Genomic DNA, 23,134 nt, shown 5'->3' with positions numbered 1-23,134 from the left:
CTCAGTCCCAAACTAGGTTGTTTTAGATTTGTGTAGACACGGATGTATCGAACATTATTACACGTCGCCATCCTGGACAAGGTAAGTCATAATATCACTTCACTATAGTATTACTAAAATACTAAGTATAGTAGTTAACCTCAATGCATGACTCGCGTTGCACTTATTCAAGTACATAGCTGATTGGCGCAAGTACACAGATGATCTGGCTAGATGCATCAACATATTATATCCTGGATCTGCAAAACTGTTAATCAATCAACAAGCGATCACATTTTGGTCCACTCGTCCCATGTGAGCTGCCTGCACGGAGAGCATTGAAGCACCAGCGATGTCCACCGAGACCACGCAGGTCACGCGGATCTGAAATTTAAGCTGCGAGACCACGAGTGGGAAGTTCCATAATGCACAAAAAAGGTATTTACCTTTCCATTCACAGCGTGAATCACAGCCGCCCACCAAGCATGAAGATAGAAGGTCCTTTCTGAAAAGCTGCCACAGGCCCCACTTGTTCCATACACATTACGCAGGTGTAGCATTTTTGCTTGTTCCATACGTATAGACATGTATTTTGTTTATCTTGTCCACCGTAATAAGAGATGATGTGATGCCTAGTGGGACCCATTGCTTTTTCTGAAAAAGCTGCCAGGGATGTGCATGCTGGTGAGCTGTTGCAGAACTCGGGCAGAAATCACATATTTGACCTGAGGACGAAATCATATCACAAACTGACCTGGTCACGAAAAAATTTCACTCTGCTGACCCTTTGGTGTGGCGCCCGACAGCTGGGCGCCGCACCCTACTGTGCAGCGCCCATCACTTAGGCGTCACACTTCCTGCCAGCGTGGCAGCCCTGGTCCAGTTTCGGCCCCACAGACAGCACTGCAGCGCCTAAGGGATAGGCGCCACACATGTAATGTGCAGCGCCTAGCTCTTGGGCGCTGCACAGTCTGTGTTCCACTTGGGCTGGCCCCACCCTCTCTCCCCTCCCACCCCCACCCCACACACCCCCACCCCACCCAAACCCTTAGGCTTGCGGCCCTCCTCTCTTCCCCTCTCCCCCCCTCTCAAATCCTTCTCAAATCTTGCAAATCCGGAGTATTTAACCGTGGATTTCGAAGCCAACCCCTCCCTTAAGGTAATCTCCTCCGATCCCCTCGTTTTCATCCATAGGAATTGTCACATTTTTTCTCAAATCTTGCTAGTTTGGGGGAAACCCTAGTTTTGACTTGGATTTGCAAATTTGTGTTTCTTTGCTAATTTGGTATGGTTAGGCTTTCATAGTATGCTAGGGTTAGGGTTATGTGTGTTTGATGTTGGTGTTAGGGTTATGTTGGTCTTAGGGTTGTGTTCATTGTTAAGTGGGGGTTAGGGTTGACCAATAATTCTCGGTTTTGTAGGCATGGCTTCATCCGGTTCCATGACAAGGCCACCGTGTGCTAACCAAGAAGACATGCCAAACAAGTGGGAGGACGCATCTTTGGACAAGGTGAAGGAGAAAGATGTCAACATCCCGCCATGTTGGTGTGGAGATGTTTGCAAGGTGAAGGTGTCCACCGACCGAAAGAAAGTATGGACGGAAGGGCGGAGATATTTTGTATGTCCGAACTATGCTTATGATCGTGCATTTCCAACTAACGCCTATGACCAACCACCGGTAAGCTCGAGAAGTACTTCACCGCCTGCTCTATGCAACACTAAGCTCGAGAAAATGTTACTCTCAAATGTGTGTCAACACTAATAACAAATTTTTATGCAGTCACCGCCTCCTCTATGCAAGTACTTCACGTGGATAGATCTTGAAGTGCCAGAAGATGTGAAAAAGGACCAATACGCAGATTGTCTTAGGCGGCAACGGTGGTTCGAAGAATCGTTTCGAAGAGGCTTGGAGGAAGAGCGTCGTCAGAAGGAGAGGATGGAGCGGAAGAAACGAGAGGAGGAGAGGGCACGCCAAGCGAAACTTGCTCGTGAGGAAGAGAGGGCAAGAAAGCTTGCAAAGGCTCGCGAGGCGCAAGAGGAGGACTCGGCACGTGACAAGAAGGGGAAATGGCCTCGCTCTACTCAGTAGGGACTTCGCTTTGGTGCACTCGTCGTTAACTATCTTCTAGGGCAAGCTGCCATTTATCATTGGTAATGAATGTGTCGTGAACCATGTCGTATTAATGTTTGAATTATCTTAAGTTATGAACTCGTCGGCATAAAATTTGTGTTTGTTCAAATTGCTGTGATGCTGCAGTCATTGTAAGTATTATGGATGTGATGCAAGCCATGGGAGTAGTGCAGCGCCTAAGGGTAGGGCACTGCACTGTACAGTGCAGCGCCTAATGGTTGGGCGCCAGACAGTACAGTGCAGCGCCTAACTGTTGGGCGCTGCAGTGCTGCTATAAGCAAAACTGCAGAAAGAGATGCCATTTTGGCCTCCTGCAGCAGCACTCACATAACTAGAACATCAATAAAAGTACTATAAACTGGACATGCTAAGCAAAGAGAACTAATAACTTGAACATCATATCATTTAAGACAATTCAACATTACTTCAAGTTTGCAAACACAAATACCATAACATAACCTCACAAGTTCATCAACCTCACAAGTTCACAAGTTCAACATATAACATAACCTCACAAGTTCATCAACCTAACACAAAGCACTAATGCCTTCCGCGCGTGTTCCTGGTGCCACGCCTGCAGGCAATCTTCTTCTTCTTAGGAGCACGAGGCTCCTCTTCGTGCACTTCCTCCTCCGCCTGCGGCTCCGCCTCCGCCTCCTCCTCCGCCTCATCATCCAAGCTAGCCATCCGCGAGGTCCCTACGACCACCTTTGGGTTGCCTCTGTTGTCATAATCGTTGGACGTGTACGGGCGTCTGGGCTGCCTAGGCTTGAACACATATGCGGACCGAGCTTGAGCGTCCGCCAAAGTCATGTCATCATCAAGCTCATGGCCCTATCACACAACGAAACAATATGGTGAAGGCCGGTGTCGTAATCAAGTGAGGATCACATCTAAAGGATTAGTCATACCTCTTGGGTTATCCCACCCTCATCATCCATATAAGCATATGATGAACTCACATCGTCCCCCTCATGGTGAGATGCGGGGTCTAATGGTGTACCAGACCTAGAGGCAGATGGTTCATCATATTCAGGATCACGGCAACCGAGAAGGTTCGATAACCGCCTTAACTTCTTGGCCTGACGCTGTAACATGAACAAGTGTGTAAGATATCAAACTTCGCAACATAGACTGGCTCTCATAGTGAATGCGATATGTACCTTGAGGAATGCTCGTAGTGAACCATCATCATTGCCAGTTCCAACCGGTGTCTTCTCCAGAATAGACTGGCTCTCATCGGCTGCTTTCTTGATCTCGGTGCGCTATGGATGAGAAAGAATGAATGCGTTAGCCATTCAAACATGTGTAATACGGTCAACGGGAAAGTAAAGAAGGGAACACTTAGAGGTTCAAGCTTCTGCAAAAAACAAGTAATGACAAATCTTAGGGCATGTAAATTTCAACTAAATGCAAATTTGCAAAAGATTTAGATTACTCATTATTACCTTATCCTTCTCGCGCATCATGTAGGACCGGTGTTGCACGTCGTAGACATCGTCCAGAAGCCAAACCATCCTTACAATTTCAAACAATAAACATACATGAGTTCATCTTCATCTCAAATATACACTAAACATATAACATGTGTTCAACTAAAAGAATCTCAACATCTCCTTCTCACACAATGAATATGTCATATGTCTTCAAATAAACTAAACATCTAATATTTCAAATGAACTCAACATCTAATATATATCTAAACAAACATCTCATATATGTCTACAAAAATCAACATCTCATAGTTATCTATAAAAATAGGCATCTCATATATATCTAAAAAAACTAAACAATCTAGGGTTTCACTAACAAATAAATAACACTACGGTACTACCAATATGAATACACATCCTAAATCGAGCAAATCAAACAAATCAAGGGTTCCATCAAATCTTGGACAAATCTCTAAAATGGCAACAAATTTACGGAGCAAAAGAAAGAGAACGAAAGAGTTTACCTAGTAGGATGGATTGGGGATCGAATCCACGGATTAAATCTTCAGATCGGAGAGGGATGAGGGGGGGATTAGATGGGGGCGCCGCCGCTGCTCTCTGTCCAGAGAGCGGAGAGATGAAGAAACTGCCTGGTCGGGCTGGGGCAGCCGCGCTTAAGTCACTGTGCAGCGCCCAAGGTATAGGCGCTGCACGTCACAGTGTGGCGCCTATCCCTTAGGCGCTGCACAGGTGCGTGTGTGGCCGCAACTGGACCAGGGCTGCCACGCTGGCAGGAAGTGTGACGCCTAAGTGATGGGCGCTGCACAGTATGGTGCGGCGCCCAGCTGTCGGGTGCCACACCAAAGGGTCAGCAGAGTGAAATTTTTTCGTAACCAGGTCAGTTTGTGATTTGATTTCGTCCTCAGGTCAAATATGTGATTTCTGCCCAGAACTCGTACTTGCCAGAACACAAAATGGAAAATAAATCAGCCCCACAACCTTCCAGGTGCACAGCCAAACCCATCTCCGAACATGAGTAATCACGGATATAAGTACGGTCTCCCGGGTTATGAAATTAAAATCAACCAATGTAGTAACAGAGTTAAACTTTTTTCACTCTTGTTGAATTATTTGTGGTTTCGGTTAAACTTTTGAGCACTTCAATCAAGCGTATGGGGTACTTAGAAGGTCTGGAACGAAGGACTTCAACTATCATTTTACAAATCATGCAGATACACCTTCTTATCACATTGACCAACACTTAGTGTATCAAATCATGATGACCTTTAGCAAGATCAATAAACTGCACATCGGTTTAATACATCACTTTGAAAACTTTGTTCTTGCATGTGGCGCACTTGAGAGATCGATCTGAAAGAACTTTTGGACATGAGATATCAAAAAATTCAAACACTTACTCAAGCGTGTTGGGCACTTACAAGATCGGGCAGGAAGGACTTTAACTATAATTTTACAACTTATACAAATACTTCTTCGTTGGAAGTGCCCAATTTGGGTCTCCGTGCGTGAGAACTTTGTTGGTATCACCTGTGTTTTGTATTTTGCCATAAAACATTTACACCCGACTAGTAAAAAATGTTCCCTTTTACCGTTGTTAGTACTAATGCCATTGATCAAGACTAGCAGATAAACTACTCCAGTACTTAGGCAACACTCAGCGCAGCATGTAAGGAGTGAGACAGGGATAAAGATGCGGTTTTTATACAATAGCAGCAGTAGTAGCAAATAAATTAACGGGAGACGGGCCACCTCGAAGAAGTTTTTTTTTTGTGGGGAATTTCAGAGAGCTTTATTGATGAAAAGCATTCGCTGGGCAGTCAGCCAGAAGGCTGCTAACCAGGAAGCTAGGGGTGGAGTCCAGCCAGCTTTCGGTCATATCAAGCGTACATGCACGCTTGGCACACAGGTGTGCAGGACCATTAACAGCTCTTATTACATGTGAAATATGAAAAGACAAAAAGCTAGCAGAGAGCTCTCTAATTTCTGAAAGTATCGGTGCTACAACCGAACGATCGGTGTAGCTAGAGTTCCAAAGGTTAACTGCCTCAAGACAGTCGGATTCCAGTCGCACGTGTGTGTAGCCTCGAAGCTTCGCGAAGATGACACCCTCACGTAGGGCTAGCACTTCAGCAATGAAAGGATCTGTGACCCCAGGGTGGGGTTTGCACCAAGCGCCCAGGAATGCCGAGGAAGAGCGGGCTACTCCCCCCACGCCGGCGTTGCCGGCATCGCGGTGTGTTGCAGCATCCGTGTTGATCGTAACATGATTTCCTTCAGGCGGGCCGCCAGCCATGACCCGGCAGCGGTATGAAGCTCTGTCGGGGAATTTCCAACAACGTCAGGTCCTCCCGAATGCGTCGGACCGAGGCAGCTGGATCAATAATCTCCTGATCATGAGTCCGTCTGTTGTGGGACATCCAGATAGCCCACATGACAGTAATGATTGTGGCACGTTCCTTGTCTGTGAATTGCAAGTCACATAGAATATCACGTGCCCAAGAGCTGGGATGGAGCCGTGGCCAATTAATCTCGAAGAGCAATCTCGCCTCCTCCCAGAAACGCCTTGCATGCGAGCAGTGGACAAGAGCATGCATCAAGTCCTCGTTCATGGCAAGGCACAACTTACATAAACTTGTGTCTTTGATATGACGGTGTTGTAGAGTAGATTCATGCGGGATGATTCCTTTGATTACCCTCCACCAGAATACTCTAACTTTTGGAACAACTTTGAGTTTCCATAAGCAGCTCCACATCTGCTCCTCATTCGTTGATGGCCCCGCTACCTGCCCCTTTTCTAGAGCTAAGCGCTCGTTCAGATTCACTAGAGCTCGGTAGGCTGTTTTAACGGAGTAGATGCCGGATCTTTCATGTGCCCAAGCAAGGAAATCCTCCCCGCCTCCCTGACGGAGGGGGATGTTGAGTATCGCCTCCGCGTCCGGTGCGATAAATGACGTTCGTATTAGATCATGCTTCCATGTCCAGTTATCTGTGTCAATGAGATCAGCGACCATATTGACCGTAGAAGCTGGTGGCCTGAACATGGGCTTCATAGAAACAGTTAATGGGATCCAACAATGCGTTTAACAAGACCAGCACTGAGAGCTGCGCGCCCGGCTATGATTGCCCTCCATATGGCTGAAGCAGATTTTGGAATTGATGCTTGCATAAAATCACAGTCCGGGAAATACCTTCCCTTCATCACTCTGGTGCATAGAGTGTCCGGGTTTGTGAGAAACCTCCATCCGTGCTTCCCAAGAAGCGCTAGGTTAAACTGTTGCAAGTCTCGAAAACCCATGCCTCCCTTGATTTTTGGTGTAGCAAGTTTATCCCAGGATATCCAATGAAGAGAGCCTCGATCAACCGAACTCCCCCACCAGAATGCCATGCTTGAGGTCAAATTCTTGCACACTTTTTTGGTTAGCAGAAAACAAGACATGTTGAACGTCGGTATAGCTTGCACAATAGATTTGATCAAGGTCTCCCTGCCTGCACAAGCAAATAGTCGTTCGGACCAGCCCTACATTTTCCCCCTCGCTCGGTCCCCAATGTGTTCAAAGGTTCCACTTGTAATTCTTCCAACTGCAGTGGGTAGACCGAGATATCGCTCGGAAAAAGCTTCTGACTGTACATTCAAAAGATGTTTGAGACTCCCTCGTAAGGCCGCCGGTGTGTTTGGGCTAAAGTAGATGGAGCTTTTTGCTCGGTTTACACACTGGCCAGAGGCCTCACCATATATCGTAAGGATATCGTTCAAGCGAGATGCACTTTCCACGCTCGTCTTGATGAAAATCAAGCTGTCATCTGCAAACAACAGGTTACTTACCCATGGGGCTCTGAATCCCACACGGATGCCCCGATCAATGTGGTTACCATAATACTTCAGCAGTGACGAGAATCCCTCGGCGGAGAGCAAAAAAAGATATGGAGACACGGGGCAGCCCTGCCGGAGTCCTCGCGAAGGAGTGAAGTAAGGCAATAATTCTCCATTAACTCGAACAGAGAAGCGAACGGATGTGACACATTTCATAATGAGTCTGACCAGGGTACCAGCAAACCCAAGTCTTAAGAGCATGGCTTCGAGGAAATGCCACTCCACTCGATCGTAAGCTTTCATCATGTCCAATTTGATTGCACATGAGAAGTTTTTTCCTTTCTTTCGCCTCTTCATCGTATGCACACTCTCAAATGCCACAAGGACATTGTCAATGATCAGGCGACCTGGAACAAATGCACTTTGCTCTTCACTTATTATCTCATCCATGCAGGGCCTCAACCGATTAGTTATCGCTTTGACAGCGATTTTATAGAGAACTGGGCACAGTGCAACGGTACTGAGAAATATTCTGTGGATGACGTACCTTAGGGATTAATGTGATGGATGTGTCATTTAGTCCTGCCGGTAGTTCACCACCATTCAAAAAATCAAGCACTGCTGGTATAATGTCATGCTTCAAGAGCTCCCAGTGGCGCTGATAAAAGCCTGCGGTGAACCCATCTACCCTAGGTGCTTTGGACGCGGCCATCTGGAATAACGCGTCATGCACCTCTGAAGCTTCGAAAGGTTTGCACAGTAGGTGGTTCATCGCCGGTGTTACCTTGTGTGGCACATGTGATAGCAACTCATCACAGTTGCTATAACCTTGTGATGTGTATAGGTTTTGATAGAACGCAAGGATTTCTTCTTTATCCTCATCTCCTGAAGCGCAGACAGAACCATCCAACCGCTGCAGGTTGGCTATCTTGTTTAATCGTTTACGCTACTTTGCTTGCGCTTGGAAATAGGCCGTATTGCGGTCCTCCTCGCGCAACCAAGGAACACGGGACCGTTGTTTAAACCATATCTCCTCCAATTTGAGTGCTTCTCGGAGTTTTGACATAGTAGTTTTCTCCTCTTCTGACGGGCCTCGTCCAACTGACTAGCATCGCAATCTGTCAAGCCGCTTTTGTAGTTGTCGGACAGTCCTTGTCAAGGAACCAAATTCTCGAACACCCCATGGCTTGAGCGTCTGCTCTAGAGCCGCGAGGGAGTCCATGACACCATGCAAACCCGGTTGTCTAGCTTGGCTGCGCCAAGTTTCGGCCACCAGGTGATCGCAATCATTATGAGACTGCCAAATGTTCTCATAACGAAAAGGTTTCGAAGTATGTGTGTTGCTGTTGGGGTGTTGGTGACGTATATCCAGCAGTACAAAGCAATGATCCGACTCAACTGAACAGATATGGCGCACTTTAACATACTCGAATTTCTGTGTGAATCCCTCATATCCAGCAGTGCAGCCACATCGAAGAAGTAGAGAGGGTGCGTAGGACCTGACCGCAGCAGAATCTACTGACCTGGACCTACAGCGAGTCAAATCAAGTGGAATACAGGGCAATATACTCGGTGTTCAGATTCGTGGGGCGTGGGAATACCATGCAGAACAGACAGCTGTGTGGTCCCGCTGATGTGACTGCACTGTTGATGAACGGCCAAGATACAAGTTGCATACGGAACGCGCTGGTAAAAAACCGCACGGGAGATACCATCTGCCAATCTGGATGGGAGTTCAATCAAACCAGCCCAAGCAATATGTAGGGCCCGCTTTCCCTCAAAAAAAAAATGTAGGGCCCGCTTCATTGGCTTTGGGCCTGCGATTTTTGGAACGAAAGCAAATAATTTTGCGACAGGGAACCTTGAAATCCAGAACAGAAACGACCAGAGTGTTTTGTACATACTACTTCCGTTCCCAAATACTCCCTCCGTTTTAAAATAGATGACTCAACTTTGTACTAATTTTGTATAAATATAATACAAAGTTGGGTCATTTATTTTGGAACGGAGGGAGTACAAGTCTTTTTAAATATTTCAGCAAATGACTACATACAAAGTAAAATGAGTAAATCTACACTATAACTGTAAAATATGTCTTAGGGGGTGGATGGATTCCTTCTTGAAGGTGCTGCTTGGTACGCGGCGGATCGAAGCCTTGTATCGTGGTGGGTCGATTTCGGAGGGCGCTGCGGTGGCGGGTCATCCTCGCTTTGTCGAGCTGCCCTTTTTTAGCATCAGTACGGACACAAACGCTCATATACACACGCATACACTCATCCCTATGAACGCGCGCACACACCCTACCCCTATGAGCACCTCCAAAAGATTGAACCGGCATATCATTTTGAGATTTACGAAGTCACCGTAGGCGCCTCGTCGTCGACGAAAACGTCTCCTCCCACTGAAAGCGCATCGTCGGAAATCCTGAAATAAATCCAGAAATAATGCGAGCACCAGGATTTGAACCCTGGTGGGTTGGGGATACCACTGTCCACCTAACCAACTCAACCACAGGTTGATTCACTCGAGCTGCCATTATTGGTATTTGTTTTCTCTTCCTTTTTCTCTTTTGGGCTTGTTGGGCTGTTCGCCTCAGCACTATCTGTGTATCGGTGTTGGTTGCTTTGGAATACAAAACGGGAAAAACCCTTTTTTCGATCAAATATGTCTACATACATCGGTATGTTGTAGTCTATTTAAAACGTCTAAAAAAACTTATATTTAGGAACGGAGAGAGTATATGTTATCACTTGGGATCTCAGAGCCAAGAATTGTATCCCGTGATCGTCACTAGTACGCAAACTCGAGGCTGGGCTTCCTTTACGATCTCCAGCCACCCATCATCCAAGTCGATGATAATGTACAAGATACAAGCTACAGGCTGCCGAAACAAGCAGGAAAATCTCATGACGGGCCACCAAAACGGACGCGGATTTTTGGGGCATGGTGACGCGCGAGGATGAAATCTGGGCGGTCCATCTATGCTATAAGATTAGCAATTAATATAGTGATTGAATGAATACCCAAACAATACGCGAGGTTAATTCAGCAAATACTCGTGTACATGGGTTGGTGGCTAGCCATCTTAAATGGAATTAGATACAAGCGAACATGCATGCAAAATACGGTCTTGACCGTTCTGCCATGTTAATGTGGTGTAGGCCATTTAAAAGACTGGTCTGTAACATTTAAATGTGGCTGTCTCAAACCTGTATGCCTTGAATGGCATTTAACTCATCACTAGCTGCCGGTTTTGTTTTGGTTTGTGTTGCCCAACTTCATTTTTCGTGTGTATTATTGAGGGTACTGTTGTATCAGTTCATCAAAGCTGCCACTGTTCATGTTAATGCTGCAGTATTACCTCGCGGATGATGGGATATCCCCATAAGAATGAATGTAAATAACATATATGTGTTACGTTACTAACAAATTTCATGAGAAGGTAACAGTAATACTCCTACACTGTGCAACCTTCTTCAACCTGCCAGTTGGGAGAAGACAAAATGATAAGGTGACCATTGTACCAAGCTCAAGTGACAGCGGAAGGGTAGCCGTTCGTTAATGTTTCTACTATAGGAATACCGTTGCTATGCTTAAAACATGTGCTTAGGCGAGGTTTTGTTATTGATTTTCTAGGCTCGTTGGGAACCTAGTACAGGAGCTTGCATTGTCCCTTGCAAAAAAAGGAGCTTGAAATTGATTCTGAACAAGTTGCATACCCAGAGTTGATGAGAGCACCGAATGGCACAAGGTGGATTAGATCATTAGAAGGTGTGTTGAAGGAGCTCACGAACTAATCCATTCATGCCATTGGATGAACAGAATGGGAGCTACTTGGTCTGAATGAATATGTGTTGGAGGAGCTAATTAATGAACTAGACTAGAACATGGGGGAGCACATGATAGAGCACAAAGCGGGGAAGGCCAGAAGTTGAACACGAATAGAGTTGACGAGGAGGACGAATGCGAGGGGATGAGCACTTGCTGGTGAGAGGATGAGTAAAAAAAAGTTTGGGGCATGTTACCGTTGGTAGCAGCTGTCCATGGGTAGAGCCGATGAACCAATGTGGGATAAACAGGAGGAAGAAACTGCAAGAATCATGGAGGATAATTAAGCGAGGAGCTGCGGGATAGAGAGGGGCAACAGATAATATGTGCAGGGTGCCATCAGGCATCTCCTAAAATAAATGAGAGATTAACTCCTCTTGTCATCCCGGTGGGCCAGGGTCACTAATTGACACTGGGAATACATTGTCTATAAAGAAATACCACATCCTGAGAAATGCATATACCTGACGAGTGGTATGAATACGGAATGAATCATGACATAATGGATGGTGAGATATAGACCTCGCGTGCCACCATGTGCACTCATACATTTTCGCCACCAAAACGTCTTATATTTAGGTATGAAGGGAGTACATACCACTTATAATCTACTTCCTGTTAAGGGCTGCATCACTATAATAAAGGAAAAACATCTCCCTTTTTTTCCTCTGATAATACTACAAAGCGACTCCCCCATAAAAAAAGAAAAAAGTGTACTTTTCGCCCTTCAACTTTTCGCGAAGTCTAGATTTAGTTCTTTAACTTTAAAATCAGACAACTTGCAACTCTAACTCTTAAAACCAGACAAGTATAGTCCATGAGGTTGTTTCTGTGCTGACTCAACCAGGCTTTGACCAGTCCCAAGTTAAACACAACGTCCGCCTCATCACCATCTTCTTACTGGTGTGAGGCATTTTATCGAACACTTCGTAGGCAGCGGATGCTCGTCATCTCGTCCATCCCGACGGTCATGCTGCTCTACCCCCGCATGTCCAGCAGCACCGTCTGGTGATCCCATTGCTGGCGGCCAGGAGCATCCCGCGGGGGCGGTGGTGACGGTTGGAAAGCTGGCTTGCACGGCATGGATACAGCGGTGGAACGGCGGGGCGGTCGCATACAGTAGCGCGAACCATGCCGTCGTCGCGGGCGCACCCAAACCGGCCATAGAAGCTTCCCGAGCAACGTGCTGGAGCTTGACGCCCGGGTGCCTCGACTCCGCGGCCTGGCCCTTACCCCAACGCGGTCCCGGATGCGAGCGCCGCGAGCTCGAGGGCAAGCACCACCGGCGGCGACGAACGCGTGGCTGCATGTAATAGTGGCGGGAGCGCGTCGTCCAGGCCCTCCGCGAGCATTCCACAGACAACGTCGAGGAGGTACACCATAGGTCTATCAGTACATGCACGCCGCCGAGCTCGACGCGTCCGGAGTTTGAGTATCTCGTCGTCGACCAGGCGGCGATGGTTTCCTGAAGGGGAGCTCCAAAACGGCACGAACGTCAGCTTGGTCGCTTGCGTGACCGGCGAGCTCCTGTCTCGTACTGGTGCGACCCGTGGTAGTGCGTGTAGAGGTTGGCAGGCAGCCAGGGGTTGTGCCATGGCGAGGTGCACGGGGTTAGCAGGGCTGTTGCACGCGGCCAGCGATGAGAAGGTAGCGGCGGCTTGGAGCGACCAGTAGGCAGCCGAGGATGCGGCCATGGTGACGTATGGTGGCTAGCAGGACCACAATGGTAGGCGCGCATCCTATGTTTGATGAAAAATGCTCAAACTGACATAGGACGAAGGAAGAAGAGATAGGGCCAGGTGGGAGAGAGAAATACTGCCACATGGACGCCAGTCAAAACCATACTGAGTCAGCAGCGATACCGGGTTAGCCGAGACGAGGGACTAAACTTGTCCGGTATTAAAATTTAGAGGCGCAACTTGTCCGGTTTTGAAGTTGAAGGACTAAATCTAGACTCCGCCAAGAGTTAAGGGACGAAAAGTATATTTATCTCCATAGAAAACACAAAGCAACTCCTCTGAATCTTCACAGGGTTAAGCTAATAAAGACACCAAATATAAATCTGGCTGTTCCCAAATGGAAAGATTAAAAGTAGGATAATACTTACTGGACCAGCTAAACGGTAGTTACCTCCATTGCATATTTCCATAACACTAACTGAAAAAAATGTAGGTAACTAACCGAATGCCACTCTTTCTTAGAATACTTGCCTAGCAAGTGTTGTTCTCGGCAATGGCTCATAAAATATGCTTGAAGCAACTGTAGCATGAAGGATGCAACTGTGTTAACATGTGCCGACTGATTGTATACCAAGACAACTACAGGCAAACAGTTGAAAGAAACAGACCACAATAATGTGCTTGTTGTGTAGCATTCAGAGATCCAGAAACGTGCCAACAAAGGCGCCCGATTGGTAGCGTATGTTAGCAAGGAGGTGGTGTATGTTAGCAAGGAAGCAACAAAAGTTATGTCATACTATTTGGCAAGATCGAGAAACGATACGACTATGATACTATCATCTACAGTAGTTATCACAGGTCAAGCAAAACACTCCTTGAATGCTCCTAGGCCCACAAGTCATTGACATAGAGTGACCCACATGTCACGGGCACACGGGGTGGTTTTTTCAACTTTGCACGGCCATAAAAGGATTTAGCCCTTATCTCTTGCAAATATGCAGCAAAAGAGTGGGTTAATGGAATTTGGGTCAACTAGTACAGTTTTGGCTTGATTGAGCTTGAGTTTCAATCAAAGCACAAAATATAGTTGCATTGGCTCGCATCCTCCCAAATAACATGCTTGCAACAGCACAAGATCTCTAGTAAATTAAGAAGAGCTTATGCAAAATCTTGCGAAATTTGCTTGCAAGGCATTTACTAGCAATGATAACTAAGCCTCCTTTTTAAGATGCTCAGAGCATGGTATCTGTCATCTGATGGTCATGGCAGAAGCATCACCTCTGTTCAATCTATCAAGGCGAAATGATCCTTCATCTCTTATCAAAGGAGGGATATTCCATGTGCCATACGCATGGCCTGATATTTTTCCACCTACAAGATGACACACATGACCGCATTTATGCTTTAGCACTCCAGGAATTATTTTAAAAAAGATAAACCAAATCAGATGAAGATACTAATTATCAGTATATCTTCAAACCAAAGAAAGAAGGCATACCTTCCTTTGTAGCCTCCTCACATCTTCTCCAGTAACTTCTTGAGATGCTAGGGTCCAATTTCTTTGAGAAGCTCTCATATTTTTCCTCAGCTTCACCGATGCACTTGGCCTATACGTACAGCAGCCATTCGCAGAACAAATTACCATTAGACTTATAAAAAGATAAAAGCTAAGATCTAGTAAAGCTTATCTGCAAAAATGTAATTTAAACATATGATAGAGCAATTTCCATAAGCCAGAGCTATTACAATGTAAATAATTCAAAAGAATTTGAACCTACTTTCAACTACCAAGTTTATCATTAGATTTGCGAATATCTCAAGAATTCACATGAGGCTAACCAGATGCTCTCCATGCCACACATAACCACTTCTTCCAATGCAATAACTCGTGCATTGAGGTATAGTTTTAGTTTGTACAAGGTCAGTCCTTACGTAAATAAAAAACGTCAGTAAACTAAGTGTGAGATACTTGGAATTAAAGAAACTCGCATTTTATAAGCAGGAACTAAGTTGACTGAGAATAGAGAGCACCAGAAAAATTAGGAATACATCAGTGACATTATAACAAATAATATGCCATGAAGTAAAAGGCACAGATAATTTGTTACACACCAGCATCTTTGGTGCATCTAAAGGTCCATATATCACAGCAAACATGCGGAGGATGTTAAAAGTATTGTTAACCACATCATCCTGCAACACATAATTTAACTAGTTAACAGTTAGATATGAAGAAATGCGCGCATAATTTTTTAGTGATAATGTAGTTAGCAACACGTACCTCATAATCATACCTGCAAGATAGCTAAAACAAGTCAGTGGTGAAACAACTGTTTTCACTGATGCTGTACAGAAGAAGGAACTTCTCTAAATATCGAGAAGGTGACTCATAATTTTATTGTAATTGGATTTCCATTTAGTTAGGTCATTACATTATAGATTGCACCACAACTTCGTAACTGAAGTCAAAAGTTCATTCATGAAAAGACTTTATTTTCAAGTCCAACATATAGCACATCATTTTCAAGACAGTTACAGTTTTGCACATATCTGGTTAAAGTTCTTCTTACACACATACACTACCTCCCTAGAGCATTCAATCAAGCAGATCAGATGTGCTAGATATTCTTTAAGGACATGAACTGCACCATTCTATGTACAAACTAGAGACTGCACCATTGCACTTGTGCATGCAAGACTGATTTAGAGTATACTCACAGGTCATCACATATCTCAACTAAAAATTCTGAGACAGACAAGAACTCCATATGCAAGTCATTGACCTAGAAATAATCAAAGAAAAGGTCTGGTTGACAATAGCTGGCAATCGATAAGGCAACAAAGACAAAGATGTATATACCTGCTGACCAGTAAGCCGATACATCATCAGATTAAGGACTCGATAGTCAAATGATTTGAGATGGATTGCTTCCATAACATCTTCGATAGATATCTATAGAGAAAATTTTGTAGCAACTATTTTCAGTTTGACAAGATATATGTTATCTGCGGCAGAAATGTTTGGTTGCAAAAAAAGAATTTGATGTTTAAGCATTTGTCACTTCACATTTTTGTGCGCAAGCTGGCAAGCTCTTATATGGCTATATCTATTCCCATTAGAGCGTAATACTTACCATCTGGCCTTTGCTCTTTCATGTTTCAATATTACATACTTCAGTGTATCCATGGGTCAGCAAATATGAGTGAATATAACATATGATCTAAGAAGCAGCTCTAGTTACCTTATCGTTTCTTGATAATGCTTGACAAAGCTTCCTCTCTAGAGACCAATATTGGATGCCAGATTTGAGTTCATTTCGCAATCTATAACATGGGAAATATAGGGCTAATTCAATCAGGTATGGAGAATATTTTACATGTTTACAAGGGCATGGAGCAGAAAGTTCCCAACTGATCTGTCATTAACCCCTGGCATTGAAGAAAATTATCAAGGGGGTCAAGCATGTCAGACAAGGACATCTGACTAGAACCTTGTATTTTCCTTTCCAATACCTGCATTGGTAATAAATGGAAAATAATAAGAAGAAAAAACAGTAAATAACTAAATGAGAAAGTCAATGTACATATAATAATCCAAGATCTTTGTTGATCAGATTCGAGACAGATCATGTCACGTATCATGCTCCACAAGATAACTAAATCAAAAGTCCAAATCTTACTGTTGAAGAAGAGTTGTTGTCTGGAACTAATAGCAAACTGTCTTCATTTGAAGCATCTAACTGCAACAAGAAAGATTTTAGTTTGCCTAATGAAAAAAAAACATATGGAGAACTGTGAAGCACATTTCAGCAAAAACCTGGTATATGTAGCTCTCTGTAAAAGAAAGTAAAGGAAGAAACTTGAAAACAGAGTGTGGTCTGTTAACATCCAAACCATGAAATATGAAGTATGACCTGCACTGCCATTTCAAGAAAAGTAAAGTTAAGAATAGGAGCATTCTGTGTAACATCTATAAGGACATTTTCATAAGAAACAAAAGTACAAAAACGTGCTTGCATGAGAAGTTGAGAACAACCGAAGGTGTAGACATCTCACTGATATAGTTTGTGTGTGAAATTCTTAAACGGTATGATTAAAGAATAAGAAAAATGTACTCCATGTCAATTTGTCTTATTTTGATATGAAACCTAATGTCCATAAGTGAGTTCAATGTTTTTCTTCCACAAGCAAAATCATGAGAACTTTGAAAAGAAGGCAACAGGATAGTACTAGCACAGTCTTAGAGAAGCACAGAGCAACTAAGGTTGTCACAGGTATCAAAGAGTACACACAAAATCTTCAAGTGTGGAATTGGCTCTCATCATGGCATCGAATCCAATCATAGGCGCATCCTGAATGGTTAATTTCTCGGCATCCGTCTTGAACTTCTTAGTTGGCTGGCTCGATATTAAAGGACATAATCTCTACAGAATGCCAGTGCCAGTGCCAGTTAACAACAAATTTGCTTAGTTCACTTACAAGGTAAAGTGGGAATAATACTTACTTCATCTTCCCTATTAGTACCTTCCAGACTGGCTAGACGTTGAACTTCTTTGAGTGTATCAGAATTAACCTTCAAACAATTCTCAATATCAATTCAGTATGGAAAACATTTGAAAATAAGTAATTCAACATGTGGCAACGGGTCACTAAGATTACCTCTCTCAAAAGCTCAAAGATTAATACGACCTTCTTCTCAATGGCAAGTGAATCAAACGGTTGCGCCTATATGCACAAAATGAAGAGGACTCAAATCATGAACACTGACATGCATTCAGTCTGCTATAATTCAACTATCACAGGAACCTTTCAAATGCCAGCAAGAGATAGTGAATTTAACAGAGATAGGAACAGGCAAGGCATGCAAATCAATTGAAAATATATTCTACAACAACAACAACAAAGCCTTTAGTCCCAAACAAGTTGGGGTAGGTGAAACCCATAAGATCTCGGGACCAACTCATGGTTCGGGCACATGGATAGCAAGCTTCCACGCACCCCTGTCCATAGCTAGTTCTTTGGTGATACTCCAGTCCTTCAGATCTCTCTTTACGGACTCCTCCCATGTCAAATTCGGTCTACCCCGACCTCTCTTGACATTCTCCGCACGCTTTAGCCGTCCGCTATGCACTGGAGCTTCTGGAGGCCTACGCTGAATATGCCCAAACCATCTCAGACGATGTTGAATAAGCTTCTCTTCAATTGGTGCTACCCCAACTCTATCTCGTATATCATCATTCCGAACTCGATCCTTCCTCGTGTGGCCACACATCCATCTCAACATACGCATCTGTGCCACACCTAACTGTTGAACATGTCGCCTTTTAGTCGGCCAACACTGAGCGCCATACAACATTGCGGTTCCAACCGTCGTCCTGTAGAACTTGCCTTTTAGCTTTTGTGGCACTCTCTTGTCACAGAGAATGCCAGAAGCTTGGCGCCACTTCATCCATCCGGCTTTGATTCAATGGTTCACATCTTCATCAATACCCCCATCCTTCTGCAGCATTGACCCCAAATATCGAAAGGTGTCCTTCTGAGGCACCACATGCCCAACAAGGCTAACCTCCTACTCCTCGCGCCTAGTAGTACTAAAACCGCACATCATGTACTCGGTTTCAGTTCTACTAAGCCTAAAACCGCAAAATATATTCTAATGATCATAAAATAATTAAGCCTACAAGGGCATCTCTTGGTTATCTAGCAACAAAAAACTCATAAAGGGGTCTCTCCCCAATTTATTAATGAAACCACTAGAAGTTCGGAACATAAACGTTACCCAAATCAGGTTTGACAGAAAATGAAGAAAGGAAATCATGCTACAGGCCTGCCAGACCTAGCAAACTGTGGATTTAAACAACTCAAGAGACAAGAATATAACCATTTGATGGGGAAATGTAGTTCACAGCTGTTGACGGTTTAGAAATGTGCAACAGTCATGTTTTCTCTAATTGTAGGATCCCACTCCACCTCACATATTTGAAGCTACAGTCATTGCTTCTGATCCAACAAGCACATGTAAGCACCATACTGACCGAGAATTAGACCAATGGCGAGTAGATATAGGAGCTGTTGAAAGTTGGATGGCCTTTAGGCGTATATATTAAATAAGTCTTGGATAAATCTCGAAGGCCCATTTGTGCTTTCATGACATAGTGGGAAGTTTAGTTCGACGCCAGGAGTGGAGGAGAGTTGGGACAGAACTCTCTTCCACATCTCATTGGAGCATGAGAAAAGGAGTGTTACATGCGCGCTCGGCGCTCCTCCTCCATCACCCACCTCGCCTCGCCCGCTCGCATCGTGTTTCCTGAACGAGTCAGCTCAGACCTATGTCATGTGTGCACTTTATCTTTGCCTATTGCAAAAAGGATAATTGATAGCTAAGTAATTACGAGTCATTAGGTTTTAGGGAGGTGCGGTTGGTTTGTGCCTGTTCTATGCCTGGCACGCACTCGCATGATTAGCTTACAATATACTTCCTCTGTGGCTCCGTCCCATAATATAAGAGCGTTTTTAACACTACACTAGTATCAAAAATACTCTTATATTATGGGACGGAGGGAGTATGAGATTAATATTGTTACTTGTTAGCACTGTCGTCATAATTTACTTATGGATTAAACTAATCAAAAAATTGCTAATATATCGACAAGACCGTCAGTTCAGCCGAAATTGCTAGTCAAGCAAGCGCGCATACTTACGGATCTGAGGTGATTGGATTCGTGAACACGGCGGGAGAGAAAGGGACGAAGTGGCTAGGCAAACCATACCAGGAAGAGGAGGAAGTGGGCGAGGAAGCGGTCCCCGCCGCCGCTGCCGTCGGAGTCGGAGAGGCCGCCGGAGCCCATGAGGGAGAGCACCCTCTGCACCTTCTCTAGCTCCAGCAGCGCCTCCATTGCTTGCTGCCGTGCTTCCGCTCGATCTTGGTTTGATTTCAGGTTCGATTTCAGGTTTGTGCGAGTGAAATTCACTGGAACAGAGAGGAGGAAAAGATGGAAACGAGAGGGCTTGGCCCTGACTGAAAATAAGCTGGTCCAGATGGGCTGTGCCAGCTCTATCCGGCCGGCAGACTCGCTCACGCGCACCCCTCGTGGGCCGGCACATTATGGAAAAATATAAGAATTTAAAAAACACAAGGATATCCTTCTTACCACTTGTATTGCTAGTATTCCTGCCTACTTAATGTCTATTGTTAAAATTTCCAAATGGGCTATTGATATGATTACATCTCAAATGTCTCACTTCTTTTGGGGTAATGTGGGTGATAATCACAAGTATCATCTTGCTAACTGGGGGCTGATCTCCAGGAAGAAAGAATTTGGTCGTATGGGGGTACCCAACCTTAAAGAATTCAATATGGCCCTTTTGGCTTCTTCGGAAAAAGGTTTTATGATGATAGAAATGGTGACTGGAAAAAACTTATGGCTTACAAGTATAATACTAAGAATCCCAATTTCTTCAGCACTAAGGCTACTTTGGGGGTCCCTTTTATGAAAAGCCTTGGGCACTTGTAGCTTGTAAAAACTTCTATAGGTGGATCCCTGGAGATGGCAGAAATATTGCCTTCTGGCATGAAATTTGGGTGGGGGATTGTTCCTTAATAACTGTTTTGTGGGATATGTTTGACATCTGTCAACAGCAAGATGCCACTCTTGCACAGGTCTAGGTGGGTGATGAACTCCATCTCTCTTTTAGGAGATGTGTGGATGCTAGGATTCTAGCTTGATTGGATGAGTTAATTAACCTAGTTAAACAGATGGTGTTGTCTGGCTCCTCATACCAACTTGTGTGGATGCTAAAATCTTCCAATAAGTACTCTGTTACTTTTACAAAATGATCAACTTTGGGGGGATCCCTTCTGAGATTAAGGATGACATTTGGAAGATTAAGGTCCCTCCCAATATTCATGTTTTCTTGTGGTTGATTTACTACAACAAAAGCTTGACCAGAGATAATTTGGCCAAGCGCAGACATGTAGAGGATAAGACATGTGTCTTTTGTAATGAACCAGAAACAATTCAGCATCTCTTTTTTGATTGTATTGTGGCTAGGCAGGTGTGGGAAATGGTGGCTGGAAGTTTTAGCATTAATATACCTGATTATTTTGCTGTGTTAGCTTCCTTTGGAAGAAAAGGAAGCATTGTGAAGCTTTAAATATAACTACTGTTGCTACCTTGTGGAGCTTATGGCGTTTGCGAAATGACTTTGTTTTCCCATGGCGAAGTATACGCTGTGCTTTGGATCTGTTGGGTGCAATGATCAGGCAGTGGAAAATCCTATGTTCAAAGGCTCAGGGTGTGCTTGTTCTCCGGTACTTAAGACTGCTGGATCATCAAAGAGGGGAATTGCTTAGGATCGCCTGGCACTGAACTATTGGAGCATCGCTGGGTTTCTGCAAATAGTGCTAGTTTACCATCTGATTCTGTGTGAGCTAGTGTGTTTGCTCTCCTAGCTTTGTATCCCCCCCGGAACTTCCCCAAATTATGTTGTAATAGGGTAGTCTTTTGAGAACCCTAGTGATCGTTGTCTGTGGCAGATACTCTCTGGTTGCCGTCGAGCGCTGTTAAACAGTCTTTGCTTTTGGTATGCCTTGGCTTTAATAAAAGTTGGGGTGGGGGGAAACCCCTTTCGTTTCACAAAAAACACAGGAATAAAAAGGGGGAAAGCTTACCTTCAACCGGTTGTTGCGTGCGCGAGCGTCCACCGCTTGCATAGTCGTTAGATTAATCCTGATCAAGCAGCCATGTTGGCCACAAGGCAGTCCGGCACGGTGTATTGTTTTCTTGCAATAATGGTCTTGTTTCAGTTGATTTCTGCAACACAGGGCTAGTTTCAGAAAGAAAGAAAAAAAGATTTGGTGGTGAAGGATTTTTTCTGCAACTGGGGTCTTGTTTCAAAAGATTTTGGCAACATACCTTTTGTTTCAGAAAGTAAAGAAATATTTCGGTTGTGAAGGTTTTTTTTTGCAACAAGCGTCATATTTCAGAAAACATAGCCCGAGTTGCAGCGCCGCAGGAGCACCCGATATTAGAGAGTGAGTGGTCAGACATTGCAAACATGAGGCATGTTTCAGAAACATAGCTTCGGTTGCAGAAAACGCCGAAGAAGCATCAGGCATGAGAGGTTGTCGTCGCCGTGCTCAATTGGAGCTAGCAGCTGCTCGTGGAGCTGAGACAGAGGAGGAGCAACAACTCTGGCGAGCATGGCAAGGACTAGTTCCCCGGCGCACCGGCGGCAGCGATTTTGAGGTGGTGGCTACTGCCGTTGCGCTGGGCAGAGCTGTGGCAGGACGATGGTGAGGGGATTCTGTTTCCGAAACTGAGCGGTTGTTGCAGAAAGTAGGGAGGTGGTCACACACGTGCGATGGTTAGATCAGACGGCTATTAGGGCACTCATCCTATGGTGATCCATGCGGCGGATGTTCCTAATACATCCGCCGGAAGAGGCGTAGCAACGCCCAATAAAAAATTGTTGACAGATTCAAAAAGATCAAGGGTTCAAAAAAAAGTTCATGGATTCAAAAAATATTAAAAATTTGAACAAACAAAATCGCATTGATTTTAAAAAACAAATATTTGGAAAAAGAGCATCAATTTTGAAAAAAAACTTCACAGCATTTGAAATATAATCGTCAATTTGATGAAAAAAGTTCATTAAAATTAAAAAATCACAAATTTGAAAAAAGTTCATCAAATTTGAAAAATAATTCATCAAATTTGAAAAAAATTCTGAATTTTAGAAATAAAAATAAAGAAAAAGAAATAAAAAAGAAACAAAACCGGTCCAAAAAAAGGAAAAAGGAAAAGAAAAACGGCTATGAGGCTTAAGCTTCCCAAAACCGAAAAGAGCTCTCTCCTATTGCACCCCTTTGAGGGAGCAAATAGTTGACGAGCGCTTCATCGGGAGCCTCTCAGCTGCCGCCACATGTCGCGCTTTTGCACTCCCTCTAGAAAAAAAATCACACGCGTTTTAGGCTTTTTAAACGGTTTTTTCCAGGGTTTTTTTGACTTTCTCGTTTTTCACCGGTCTTCCTTAGCTTTTAGGCCCAAAATTTTTTTGAAAAAAATTGCAGGAAAAAATGCGTTTTTTTTCCTTTTTGCTTCTGCGAGAGGCACGATTTTGTTTTTGCAAGAGGCACGGCCGTGCCTCTCGGAAACGAAAACAAACATGTTTTCTTCCTTTCTTTCCTTTCACGAAAGGCATGGTTTTGCTTCCGCGAGAGGCACGATTGTGCTTTCGTGAGACGCACGGT

General features: G+C 44.3%; 1 protein-coding gene across 4 annotated transcripts; it reads right to left on the bottom strand.

Moving 5' to 3' along the window:
• Positions 1–13,805: 13,805 nt before the first annotated feature.
• LOC119364453 lies at positions 13,806–19,927 on the bottom strand. Of its 4 annotated transcripts, none has more exons than XM_037629927.1 (14): positions 19,653–19,927; positions 17,542–17,607; positions 17,387–17,455; positions 17,175–17,279; positions 16,700–16,801; positions 16,563–16,622; positions 16,295–16,395; positions 16,125–16,206; positions 15,743–15,835; positions 15,601–15,665; positions 15,164–15,176; positions 14,995–15,075; positions 14,381–14,489; positions 13,806–14,253 (listed from the first exon to the last, which is right to left on the bottom strand). In XM_037629927.1, the coding sequence occupies exons 1-14, from the start codon at positions 19,776–19,778 to the stop codon at positions 14,132–14,134; spliced, it is 1,194 nt and encodes a 397-aa protein (XP_037485824.1). In that variant the 5' UTR covers positions 19,779–19,927; the 3' UTR covers positions 13,806–14,131. The 4 variants fall into 4 exon arrangements, with proteins under 4 accessions (XP_037485824.1, XP_037485823.1, XP_037485826.1 ...); XM_037629926.1 differs by having other exon boundaries at positions 17,175–17,306; positions 19,653–19,925; XM_037629929.1 differs by lacking the exon at positions 15,601–15,665 and having other exon boundaries at positions 15,164–15,187; positions 17,175–17,306; positions 19,653–19,926.
• Positions 19,928–23,134: the final 3,207 nt, after the last annotated feature.

Source organism: Triticum dicoccoides, chromosome 2B (assembly GCF_002162155.2).
Source record: "Triticum dicoccoides isolate Atlit2015 ecotype Zavitan chromosome 2B, WEW_v2.0, whole genome shotgun sequence".
Classification (NCBI taxonomy): domain Eukaryota; kingdom Viridiplantae; phylum Streptophyta; class Magnoliopsida; order Poales; family Poaceae; genus Triticum; species Triticum dicoccoides.
This window is presented reverse-complemented; position numbering and strand designations above follow the sequence as displayed.

Coding starts and splice junctions, on each gene's coding strand:
- LOC119364453 (XM_037629926.1), bottom strand. CDS start 19,778: ATGGAGGCGCTGCTGGAGCTAGAGAAGGTGCAGAGGGTGCTCTCCCTC. Junction 17,456..17,541: donor TCTTTGAGCTTTTGAGAGAG/GTAATCTTAGTG, acceptor AATTGTTTGAAG/GTTAATTCTGATACACTCAA. Junction 16,396..16,562: donor ACAACAACTCTTCTTCAACA/GTAAGATTTGGA, acceptor TTACCAATGCAG/GTATTGGAAAGGAAAATACA.